Source organism: Aspergillus fischeri, genomic scaffold (genome assembly GCF_000149645.3).
Source record: "Aspergillus fischeri NRRL 181 1099437636247 genomic scaffold, whole genome shotgun sequence".
Lineage (NCBI taxonomy): Eukaryota > Fungi > Ascomycota > Eurotiomycetes > Eurotiales > Aspergillaceae > Aspergillus > Aspergillus fischeri.
Genome location: NW_001509772.1, coordinates 1 through 12,368, shown reverse-complemented (window position 1 = coordinate 12,368; position 12,368 = coordinate 1). Strand labels below are relative to the sequence as shown.

General features: G+C 47.8%; 4 protein-coding genes across 4 annotated transcripts; 3 read left to right on the top strand and 1 right to left on the bottom strand.

Moving 5' to 3' along the window:
- Nucleotides 1-2,636: 2,636 nt before the first annotated feature.
- NFIA_032260 (intradiol ring-cleavage dioxygenase) lies at nt 2,637-3,912 on the top strand (the record flags this gene model as incomplete). Its single annotated transcript, XM_001265558.1, has 4 exons — nt 2,637-2,880; nt 2,955-3,110; nt 3,173-3,315; nt 3,379-3,912. The coding sequence occupies 4 exons, from the start codon at nt 2,637-2,639 to the stop codon at nt 3,910-3,912; spliced, it is 1,077 nt and encodes a 358-aa protein (XP_001265559.1).
- Nucleotides 3,913-4,659: 747 nt separating this feature from the next.
- Nucleotides 4,660-5,542, top strand: NFIA_032250 (aspartate aminotransferase; the record flags this gene model as incomplete). Its single annotated transcript, XM_001265557.1, has 2 exons — nt 4,660-4,821; nt 4,874-5,542. 2 exons carry the CDS (start codon nt 4,660-4,662, stop codon nt 5,540-5,542), a joined length of 831 nt encoding a protein of 276 aa, XP_001265558.1.
- A 2,069-nt stretch (nt 5,543-7,611) lies between these two features.
- On the bottom strand, nt 7,612-8,031 carry NFIA_032240 (uncharacterized protein; the record flags this gene model as incomplete). Its single annotated transcript, XM_001265556.1, has 2 exons — nt 7,612-7,648; nt 7,778-8,031. 2 exons carry the CDS (start codon nt 8,029-8,031, stop codon nt 7,612-7,614), a joined length of 291 nt encoding a protein of 96 aa, XP_001265557.1.
- A 1,824-nt stretch (nt 8,032-9,855) lies between these two features.
- Nucleotides 9,856-12,307, top strand: NFIA_032230 (uncharacterized protein; the record flags this gene model as incomplete). Its single annotated transcript, XM_001265555.1, has 2 exons — nt 9,856-12,186; nt 12,236-12,307. 2 exons carry the CDS (start codon nt 9,856-9,858, stop codon nt 12,305-12,307), a joined length of 2,403 nt encoding a protein of 800 aa, XP_001265556.1.
- Between the last annotated feature and the right edge of the window lie 61 nt (nt 12,308-12,368).

The following is a 12,368-nucleotide window of genomic DNA, read 5'->3' as shown; positions in this document are numbered from 1 at the left end:
ATGACACCTCGACATTCCGCTTGGGGTGGTATCCAGCATTCCAGCAACCATGATATGGATCCAGCCCACTGTGGGCTGCAAGTGACTATAGTTCCGTTGCTCGACGTCGCACTGAAGCTTTGAATCAATAATAATGTTAGATTGGAGACTGGAACGCTACAACACTATTGGATATCTATGAGCCGTCAAAACCCAATCATGTTGTATTCAGCAAGATTGGAAATATTTCCGTGAACTGCAGATTTCCAACCATTATGTCATAGACCCAAAGCGCTTTAATACAGCAGACAACTAAATATACCTCAATGTTCTTTTTGATGGTTGTTCTCCCTCCATATTACTACCCACCAAGTCCACAACAGTCTCCCACAATCCCGCAAAATGGGGCCCGCCTTCGTAACGTACCAAAACCCCAGCAGCATGCACCAAAAGTGTTGACCCACACTAGTAAGCTTGGCTTTATCCTGCTGACGCAGCCCCTTAGTAATTTGTATGGTAACAGGTCCAGGAGGAAAAATATCCAAATGCATCTGTCTATCATAGTGATATGAAGATATTCAAATATCTTCCTAGTTTGGATCTTTATGTCTAGATAGCTGTCCCTTAACCTGTTACCTGTCTTCCTAACTGGTTATGCTTAGGCCAATCTCGCCCCTCTTAGTATTCATTCCCTCCTCGTAGCTTGATAATCTCCTGGATATGGATTATGGCCAATAAGGTGTCGAATCCATTGTTAAATCTTCTCCTATAGAAGTTTATTCCATGGCTTTATCTAAATGGCTTTACCAGTCTTCTTGTCTTGAGGGGCTCCACATAGAGTTGCATTTGGTCTGAGTTCGGTTCTCGGGCCAGTCCAACTCCAACCTAGGTTGGGAGTCTTAGGACCGAACCATTGCGGTTTCGAGTCTAAATTTTAGAAATCAGAACCAAACCTGATCCATTCTAATTTGGTTTAAGTTTAATCATAAAACCCGCCACTAGGCCTAGATAGGCAGTCACTAGCCTATCTAGGTGGGCAGTATGCCTAGGCAATATTAAAAATTTCAATAGTTTTTAGGTTTCATTTTCTCCTATGTCAGGCCCACCTAACTTATGGCTAGACTGGCTGACCTAACCCGCAAACCCATAGGTTAGTGAGCTTAATAGACAAGTTGGCCATTCCAAGCCTTCCTTTGGCATCTAGCGTGCTACAATGAAGCAGATTCTAGCTAATGCAACCCAATCCCTAATTGTAATAGCGGAAAATTTAGGGTGCTCCTCCTATGCCCATCATCCGCGTTAGCAAATCTGAATTGCCATGTCTCAGACTGTCGGCCTGGCCTCTGCGTCCGGCTGGACCTTCTAAATAGCTTGATTTATCTCCTATATAGAGAATGCTTATATTTGGCAGAATATCGAAAGCCCCTTTGGGCGAGCAGCAGCAGTTTTATCTGAAGCGTTATTCTGAATCAATTCTGCACGGAACTATGTTTATTCGTCCATCAATTCTGACAGGGTTACCTGTATCCCTCCTATACCAAAAACCCATATTTCCCAGACTATCTTAAATGCACTGCATGGTCGCCTCCTTGGTATGGATTTTCGGGCAAGTACTCACTCTTGGCTGCCCTGAAACATCATTTCTTAGTGGTAGTTCAAAGAGCCCGTGCAACTCAGCGACACCTTCAATATATGTAATCTTCTTCGGTCGCTGCGTAAGCTCCAAGCCCTTTCTGCTCGGCCACAATGGTAATGTCTGTAGCCAAAGATCAGTCCTCCCATCTTTGATCAGAGCGGAGAGATCCCATCTGCTCACATCTTACACCTTCACCTTTGTCTCCTTACTCAACCCCGTCGCTGTCTCCTGCTTCAGGACGAGATGCCACCGCATCCAAAATGACTCTAGCAAACTTTTGTATCTGATACTCAGGCAATATCGCCCGTTCTTACCGCGCTGAATCTCGCACCACCAGCTAATAAATCCGTAGAGAAGACGAACCGTCTCATCTGAGTCTGAGAACCATTGCCACTGCCAATTTAGGTCTCGACCTATATGTCGACAGTAACTATCACGGAAATCCCAATCAGCCCACCAACAATACTGCAGCTTAAGGAAAGGACAAGACACACTAGTTATGCATGCCGCGCAAGCCTACTGTGAAGATCCCCTCTCACGGCCAAGTTGAAATGTTTCTACTGTTTCACTATCACATTACTATAGTGTTCTCGATTACGCGTAACCTTGACTGATATCAAAGAACTACATAAGTATGCCACACCGCGTAAGTGCTTACGCATGTATTCATTCTTGCTTTGAGAAGCTTTGGCTCGTTCGACATGATATTGGCTATTTGATACATTGTTACCAAGAACCCGAAGATATACCGCTCGACCAAAACGAGGCCCAATTGATAGTGTGGTAATTTGTGAAGTATTTGAATATTCGATAATTCAAAGTGGAATGTGTAATTTATTGTATCTCCCTTCAAATCTCCTAGCGCTGATCCTGATGAGTAGGTACATAAAGGGATCCTGACCACCTTCCAATGCGCTGATTCTGCTTTCCTCTCATCCACAAACTTGAATTCAGGATTCTAAACCCCATATATTTTGTTACTGTTGTCAGAGACTTCATTTTTTATCTACAAACACGCACGATGCGCACTCTACTGCTACTAATATGGGCATCTTTGGCCCTTTTGATCGGTTTGGCTGCAACTCACCCAGGAGAAGACCCTATAAAGGAGGCTGCCGAGCGTCGCGCATTCCTTGCTAGCACTCCACACTTACAGAAGCGCTGTGCTGCACATCTGGAAGCTCGAGGTCATACTAAGAGATCGGTAGATCGTCGCCGTTCTTTCTTTGAGGAAGCACGTAAAGCTCGTGGTATCGTTTCAGATGGTAAGACCTTTACATCATCTATCAATGTGACTAAGATAGAAATGCTAATCTAATACCCACGCCTCAGTTATCAGCAAGGCGAAACGAGATTACCAGTGTACTTGCAACGGACCATAACCGCACTTTAGGTTATCCTAATGCTACCTCTGTGACGGATCCGGATTCCTTCTTTACAGACTCGTCTTCATGTATTCTCATGCCAGAAGTTCCTCTTGCTGAAGGTCCTTACTGTGAGTTCACGTACTCTAGAGTTGGTCTTAAAAAGAAGAATAACGCTAACTCAGGTGTTCAGATGTTGAGGGAGAGCTAGTCCGCTACAGCGGCGTTGAAGACTTAATCGGGATCACCATGTTGATGGATGTCCAATTCATTGATATTGAGACATGTGAGCCTGTACCCAACCAGTATGTTGAGTTTTGGGAAGCCAATCAAACAGTAAGCGCATCTCAACCACATACTGCTGCGTTTTTCCGAATAATTCTGAAAGAACATGTCCAGGGAGTATACAGCGGTACCGTGGGCAATGGCAATGGCAACCCGAACGACTTGCCCAACCTTAACAATACCTTCTTGCGTGCCATTCAACCAACTGATGGCAACGGTGTGGTCCAAGTTGAACTCCTTTTCCCAGGTCACTACGCTCCACGAGCCACACATACCCACTTTGTAGTTCACCAAAATGCTACATTACTTCCAAACAATACTCTTACATACAGTGACATCAGTCATGTTGGTCAAATTTTCTTTGACCAGGACCTCATCTATGAAGCTGATACCGTCTACCCATATACCCTCAACCAAAATGCAATCTTGCCGAATGCTGATGATAATACATTAATTGATGAAGCCGCCACCACTGACCCAGTCGCTAATTACCTCTATCTTGGAGACGAAGTTAGTGATGGTATACTTGCATGGATCACAGTTGGAATCAATACTACTTATCAATATACTCTCCAACCTGCTGCATGGTGGACTGCTGATGGAGGGGTTGAGAATCCTGTTGAACCATCCACTCATAATGATGGTTAGATCTATATCAATGGACGCTCTTTGTGCACATTTTATGGATTGGTCTATTTTATTTGGACATTGGAATAAAACTAGCTTTCAGTCAGCAATAAAGTGGGCATTTTCTCTGTATCCCTTATTTCGTCAATCCTCACTATGAGCATTGTCCCACTAATTGCATCGCACCCTTCCTGCATTTAACTGGGCGAACGGAGTGTCTCCCAAGCCAGGTCCGCAAGGCGCGGCCATATTAGGTAATATTGAATTATATGACCGCTTGCCCGATTTGGAAGTGATTTGATTCCACCGAGCCGTCCCTTGGCGATAATATTCGGCGGTATTCGCCCAATATTCGGCATATATTCGTTCATTAATAAGCCGAACCCCTGCCTCTAGTGGAAGGCATAAATAGTAGCTAGATAGTCATTCGTTTAGAAGAATCAGACCTTCATTGGTTTTCAATTGGCCATATAAATTACTAGTAGTTGGCGAATTGAACTAGTACTATTGATTTCAACAGAAACCATTCAGCGAGGGGGGCCTCGGGAAAGCTCAGAATGCCGGTTAGGGTCACGGGAAAAAAGGTGCGTGTGCCGACTCCTCACAAGCTCAAAACCGGTGATAATTTACTGGAACCCATTTGGAACCCTGTCGTGGCCCTTTATAAAAATCGTGCTGATAAGTTGATCATGGACATCATTTCAACCTTTTGGTTTTCTGTTTACCAACAACTCTCCTCTTTACCGACAACTCCAAACGCCTTAAACAATGGGCGAACAATACTTGAACCTGCCGGTTGCTCCTGCAGATAAGGCCTTCGGGTTGATGGCTGAATATGATGCAGATTCGCACCCAAACAAAGTCTCCCTAATCCCGGGGGCATACCGCGACGAAGACGGACGACCATGGGTGCTTCTAAGTGTGAAAGAGGTTCGAGCAGCTCTAGTCTCTTCTTAAGCTTAACTAAGCCACTGAAATACAGGCCAAAGCTCATATCCACCAAGATCAAACTCATGAATACCTGGGCATAGCAGGCTCCCCGGTCTTAATAGAACAGGCTCAATTACTCACCTTCGGATCCAAAATTACCGCGAGACTCAAATACCAAAGTATCGCCTCCATACAGACAGTCTCGGGGACAGGCGCCAACCACATGGCCGCCCAGTTCCTATCCCAGCATCTGCGCCCGGCCCGGGTCTTTATTCCGTCGCCAACATGGATCAACCACAGAACCATCTGGGCGATGGCTGAGGTGCAGGTTCACGATTATCCATACTATGCACCACAGACGCGAGCCGTTGATCTGGCAGGCATGCTCGCTGTGCTGGAGAACACCGCTGAGGCCCGCGACGTGGTGATTTTGCAGGCGTGCGCGCATAACCCGACAGGGGTGGACCTCTCGCAGGCACAGTGGGCGCGAATGATGGATGTCGTGAAGCGGAAGAAGCTGTTTGTGGTTTTTGATATTGCCTACCAGGGCTTTGCCACCGGCGACATTGACGGCGATGCGTGGTCAGTGCGCTATTTTGTCGAGCAGCTGATTCTGAATGGCCCGCTGGAGCACCCTGGTCTGTGCGTAGCCCAGTCCTTCTCCAAAAACTTTGGGCTGTACGGCGAGCGCGTGGGCGCTCTTCATCTTGTCGTACCCTAGCATCTCTCAGCGCAGGGCGCCCGCTCGAAACTAGTCGCCCTTGCCCGCGCCAAGTATTCCAATCCGTCGCGCTTCGGGGCCAGTCTAGTGGAGACGGTCCTAGCGGATGCAACACTGCGGGCACAATGGGAGCGGGACTTGGAGACTATGAGCTTGAGGATAAAGACTATGCGGCGCGAGCTCTGAAAGAAACTAGAAGAGAACAGGGCCCGGGGGGATTGGTCATTTATCAAGAGTTAGATTGGTATGTTTAGCTATCTTAGCATAGATTAAGACCAGGTTGATTGCCTGAAGAGGGAGTTCCACATTTATCTCCTGCCCTCGGGCCGGGCGAGTATCTGTGGGTTGAATAGGAAGAACATTGACTATGTGGCAATGGCAATCGCGCAGGTCCTTAGGTCGGGCCACAAACAGTCGCGACTGAGTTAGGTTGGGGAGAAAGGATGGATAATGACATATAGTTCTTTCGGTAGAAATCGTGACATTGTCTAGAGTTTGAGAGAAAGTGACTGAATTGTACATGCTAAACTCACAGCATCAATCCCAGCTCTTGCTTATATCCAAAGATGTACGCGGTTAGTACTTTAGTTTATCAAATAGGAAAATGTAAGACGAGCTCGCCAGCCTTACTAGAATGAGACCGCCCTCTTTCTCTTCCGCACCAAACTAAAGATGGATGATGAAAGTGTCCTTGGGTCGCCAATAGCTTCTGGATGCAGAAACCTTTCTACCATACAATCCACACTAGGATCATGCCAACGTGGTCATATTCCTGGTGGTCCTCAGTCCTTTCCATAGACCCCGGAAAAGGAAAGTTCCATGTTTAGGCCACCTGCAGAGGTTGAGGAATTCGCTGATCGCTGGGATTGAGAAGGGATTGTGGGGAGGTGAGGTTGGGGTGGGGGCTATGTTGTAATATTCTTTTCTTCTGGATAGGCTGGGGAAACATGCGCAACATATCCAAATTAGCATATCCACAAATTAGACAGTACTCGCAGTGTAGGTTAGGATAAGTATCACTATATAGGGTCATATTACAGACTACAAGATAGATTGCAAAGAAAAGGTACTACTTAGAGTATTATCCAAGAGTGCTTGGCTAGGTTATTATAACTAGGAAATGTCAGGGCATAGCCAAACCACAACAGACAGCTTGGTTTAGAGGAAAGTTGATTGTTACAGCATTACTGGTGGATACAAGGAAGCTGTACTGTATATACAAAGTAAAGCCTAGGTTGGTTTTCGGTCCACCTCTTACTGTACGTACAGAAAGCAGAAAGTGCAGGAGATGTTTCTATGTTGCATCGGACAGTAATCTCCTGCGGGAAAAGGCATTGTCCCTCTACTCAAACCAGAATTTATTTCAACACTTAAGGCTCCCCGGCGGCAGCTATCAGCGAAAAGGTTGTCCAAGTAAAATGCCTGCATTCCACCATGAAGCTTCCCCGGGTAGTAGTAAATACGTTGTCGGCGTTCAAGGCTGGTCATATATTCAGCCTCTTTGCCAAGGTCAACCATCCGGATAATCAGCTGTAACCACCCATCAGGGCTTTCTTCAGTATATCACCCGGGAGACACTTGGACGAGACACACGTAACATTAGTAACATCCGCCTGATATATAGATGATCTAAACTATACCTTTCTGGAACTGCTCTCTTCCATATTCGCAAGTGGAGAGTGGAGCGCGCTCCTGTGGTAAGCTGCCATTTAGCAGTGCTTCTGAGCAGCCTGTAACTGGCTCTATAGTGCTGTTGTCAGAAAGGCGCGCATCGTTCCGAGACGATCTTTTCGCAGAAGGGACTCTCTCTAGACTTTCTCAATGCCAGTCATAAGTCTGCTCGAAGACACCAAGGCACTTAGTCTTATGACTTATATACCCCATCCTGCAATAGATCGGCTAGGCATTGTATGGATCTACGAAATTCCAGTCAGTCGCAGGAGCTGTATTAAGGTGTCCATCTTCTTTCCACCTATGATTCCTGGTTCGTTCAAGGCTTTCCTAGCGCACATTAGTAGGAGTATTTTTGAATGTCTGGGTTGAACGCCTGGCATAAAGAATCAACGTTTCTACACGGGCTGGAAGTAGAATTGTGGGCCCAGGTGACTAGAGCCGGATTGGCACCTTTCCAAGAAGCTCTAGAGCGCAGCGAAACATTGGACGAGTCCTTTGCGAACGTTGTTACAGATATCATCGACTTTTCCACCTACTTGCACCATTTTATGATAGTAATACCTTACAGTGTTTACCACATCTTTCTCTGTCGCCTCAGTGAGAAGTTTACCTTCCTCACCTCGCTTTAGATACTGCTCCAAGTCTTTGATGACAAGCCGCGCATTAGTCTTGTCCCCTTCATGGTGGGCTTTCCAGCAGGTTGTGGCTCTGCCAGCAACATATGGGACCCGCTTGACGGGTCCGTCGAACATAAGACGCTCCGGCTGTCCGTTGCGTGTAATGTTGATGGATTTCCTCCAATCCGATGTGCACATGATGGTGGGGTCATATCCTAACTATGTATCATTCATCAGAAGAAATCCCAGCATGGCTGAGACAAACCGGAGCCCATCCTCATGGATATTGAAGGGAGACGACGTGACGGCTCCCGCGCGATCAAACTCCCACAGTCGCGTAATTAACCCACACAGAGTAAAGCCCAGGGCAAATCGCTGAGTGTCTTGGGTAGTGAGAACCTCTCTTGCATAGCGTCCCAGATCTCGCCATGTTTTTGGGTTACTCTTCAGCACCCCTTGGAACCAGAATCTGCAACTAATGAGATTTTGGACCTGTCACGTGCGAATCGCAAACGATGCCGATATCCAGCTTGCAGTCAGCGGCAGACCCTGCCAATGGTCGATGAGGCTGTGCCAAAACCGTACGCTGAGATGTTTCGGTAAATTCTTCTTCAGCGGCTATGTCCCGAAGATTGTGGACCCAACTAGAAAGCCAATCTAAGACTTCCCTCCCCCTGGTACTCTGAGGCCAATCTCGGCATCCAGTTTCATTGACAAGGGGTTATTTTGTCTCCTGGCACCTTCAAGATATAGTCGATCCTGCTTCTTCCAGCCCTTCGATGCCCCCGAAGTATGCATCATAGAAGCCCTGCACACTGACATAGATTCACCCAAGTTCTTCTATTAGCACGGCGTCTATGTGATTTTGCTGTTCGGAGGAATTCACAAAGCTACTTGTGGTATGGAGAAATGGCGCTTGGTCAAGAATGGAGGAGTGGACTCGACAAGAAGAGCAACAATCTTAATCCAAATGCCTTCATCTGACTCTTCATTAATAAGGGAAGTAAGCAGTAGTATTAGGCGCTCAGTTTCGAAGTTTACTAGCTACTAAAGAAGTCCAGATATCTGCTAGTGAACTAGTCATCGATCATGGGGACTTCCATGTGCTGGAGCGCCAGCTCAATACAATATTCAAAGTCGCAAAGCACTTCAATGCAGTCCTCCTCTTGGATGAGGCAGAGCATTCATGGAACAGCGTACCTCCTATCTTGATGCGCATAACCGCCTTCTGACCGTTTTTCTTCGGAAACCGGAATACTATGCGGGCATTCTTTTCCTTATTTCGAACCGGGCCATTGAGTTTGATGACGCGATTCTGAGCCGCATCCATCTTAAAATCAAACATGAGGACCTGGCTACCGAAAGTCGCCGAGAGATCTGGGCCCATTTCCTCTCCAGAACCCATACCCCTGGGGGGCCTAGCATTATCAAAGGCGATGACCTCCGGCGCATAGAGTCCCTTGATTCAAAAGGACGAGAGGTAATGTACCGTTTAACGCAGATAAATACGTCTACTAACGGCATGGACCAGATCAGGAACCTAACTTCCATTGCACATGCACTGGCTACGGTCGATGGCGAACGGATGAGCTATAATCACCTGGAAAATGCGGCAAAAGTCGAACGAGAAATTCCTTGAAGGAATTCAGCAGGCCAGAGCATCTCGAGAGCATGTACACCTGATATGCTAGCAATGGCGCCCAACAGCGAACTTTTGAATACGCCGAGCAGAAAACAGCCCAGGCTACGCAGGACACTGTATGTCCACGGAGGTTGAGTTCTCTGCGCCCTGCCGCCTCTGATGTTTATCCTTTGACCATCCAAAATGAGCTCACCTAGCCTGACATCCAATATGCTGCCAGCCGAGGCGTTGCTCGAATCGTTCATCCCCGGCTACAGATTCTTGGCTGAGCTTGTCTCTTTCTATTTCCGTATTGGATATTATAAAAACACCCTTTAATTAAAGGCAACCATGAGACCCTTGTATGCAGATGCACAGACGATGCGCCAGCTATTCCCGAAATGGAAGAGCTTCGCGAGGCTGAGCAGCGCAAAGCTGAAGCAAAACTGAGGGGTAGCAGCGGGGCATCCCACGACAAGGACAAAAACGCACTTTTTTCCCCTTCCCAAAGACTGCGAGGCTCGCTCATCACCATGGCTGTGTTTACAGATAAATCTTCTGACGACAAACTCTCTTCACTCTGGCATGCTGCCTGCGACGACTATGCCGCGGAGACCGGGATTCCGTTAACTGACGTTGAGCTCCCCGCGCTCCGCGGTCCTGAAGACCTCTCTCGCCAGCTGGAATCGGAGAAGGACAATTTCGAAGACTTTCGAATGAAGAGACGACCCCTTTTGCACGCAATGCAGACTGTTCTAGCACCATTCGAGAACTGGGGCGATCTCATCGCGGGCGTTGCTTCTGCGGCGTTCCCCCCGGCGTCCTCCATCATGGGGGCCATGTTAATTCTTGTGCGCGGCGCACGGAAAGTCAGTGAGGCCTTTGATATGATCACGGAGTTGTTTCGTAAACTCGGCCATTTTGCGCTGCGGCTGGATTCGTACAAGGGGGTTCCGCTTAGTGAGGGGATGAAGACGATCATTGTGAAGGTGTTGGTGAATTTTTTAAGGGTTTGTGCGGCGTCGCAGAAGGTGGTGAATCCGGGGTCGCTGCGGGCGAGGCTTTCGAAGTGGGCGAAGAATATACTTATCGAGGATACATCGGTTAATTCTCTGCTGGGTGAGCTGGAGGAGTTGACGAGTCAGGAGCATATGATGGTGTCGGCTCACGGGCTCAAAATAACTCATCAGGCACTAAGAAACACGGAGAAGTTGCTTGAGAGAGACGACCGCAGGAAGGACCGGGAGGAACTAGAGAGGGTGAAGGAAGCCCTGGATCCTGTGTCTGCGTCGAGCCAGGTTTTCTATTCCATCAACGAGAATCGCATACCGGGGTCGGGGAGCTGCATAGACAACACGCTTCGGACTTGGTGGGAAGGAACAGCGCCTCTCCTTTGGCTTCATGGGGGTCCTGGGGTGGGTAAGTCCCATATCGCGTCAAAAATCATCACCCAGCTTTCGAACGGAGAGCTCTCTGACACCGCTGCTCCCGTGGTCGCCTTTTTCTTCTGCAGGAACAACGATGTCGACCTACGCTCTCTCAATAAAGGTCTGCGCACCCTGGCATGGCAAGTTGCCACACAGCGATCGAGCTTCGCAACGCATGTGGAGGAGTTCTGCCTGAAGGAAGACCCAGGAAATACCTATGCCGTGTGGAGGAAGCTCTTGCTTAAGTACTTCACCCAGGTTCCTTCACACGCCACGTGTTTTGTCATTGATGGCCTTGTTGAAGCTGAACCGGAGGAACAAGAAGTCTTTTGCAGCCTAATGGGGAAGGCTTTGTTAGAAGAAGATGATACGGACAAAAGACCACCCTTGCGGATTATAATTCTGAGTAGGGACTCGGTGCGCGGCCTGCTCGAGGAGCACTCCCTCGGCTGGATTCCGGATATTGAAATTGGGAACGACGAGAACAAGGACGATCTTCACGACTACGTCTATCAGAAATTAAAAAAGTCTAAATTGTTTCGAGGCTGTCCGGACTTCCAAGAGGACATCGTCAAGGAGATCAGCCAGGAAGCCGAAGGCCTCTGGGAATGGGCTAATCTCGTCATCAAATCTGTCCTGCGCTGCCGGACCAAGGAGCAGATCCGAAAGGTGGTCAGGACCATGCCGCGTGGAATCAGCGCAATGCTGAGTCAAGAACTGCAGCGGCTCAGTAAGGAGTTGTCGGTATTGGATGAAGCGGATGGTGGCGAGAAATCAGCCGGGGAAACAGTCACAACTCAGATTGACCAGCTCAATATCGTGCTCTCCTTCATGGCTTTGGCGCAAAAGCCACTGACGGTGCAGCAGCTCCATAACATTTTAGAGATCATGTTGAAAGAGGAGGTCTTGAATCTTGAGGATGATATTCGTAACTTATACTCATCCCTTTTTCTGATCCGGGCTAGCAAGGACGAACGCGACTTTGAAGAAGACTTTGTGATACTTAGACATAGCTCCTTTTACGAATTCTTCAGGACATCTCAGGAGTCTGGGCCCATCCATGTCAATGTCGATCAAACCGAGGCTAACTTCCTATACGTCCTTCTCCACGCTCTCCGAGACAGACACAAGCCCGATTTCTCCAGAGTCGTGAGACAAAGGTTCATCAGATCTTATGCTGAGAAATTCCTGCCATCGCATCTAACGCGTGCAAATCCCGAAAAGGCTGGGAATCGACAAGAAGAAATCTCAACCCTGTTTGAGGATTTGTTCAGCAAGAAAGAATACCAAGGCTGGTTGGTTCAGGTAGTACAAATGAGGGACTATGCCAAATATTGCGATTACCCAACATCAGAAGTCTCCGACCTCGGCTTGTTCTGGTTGGATACTAGAGACCGGGACGTTGCGAACAGAAGAGCAGAACTAGTCATCAATTGGCTTGTCCCAGATACGAAACAGACTTTTGTAGATAATGCCCGCTTTCGGAA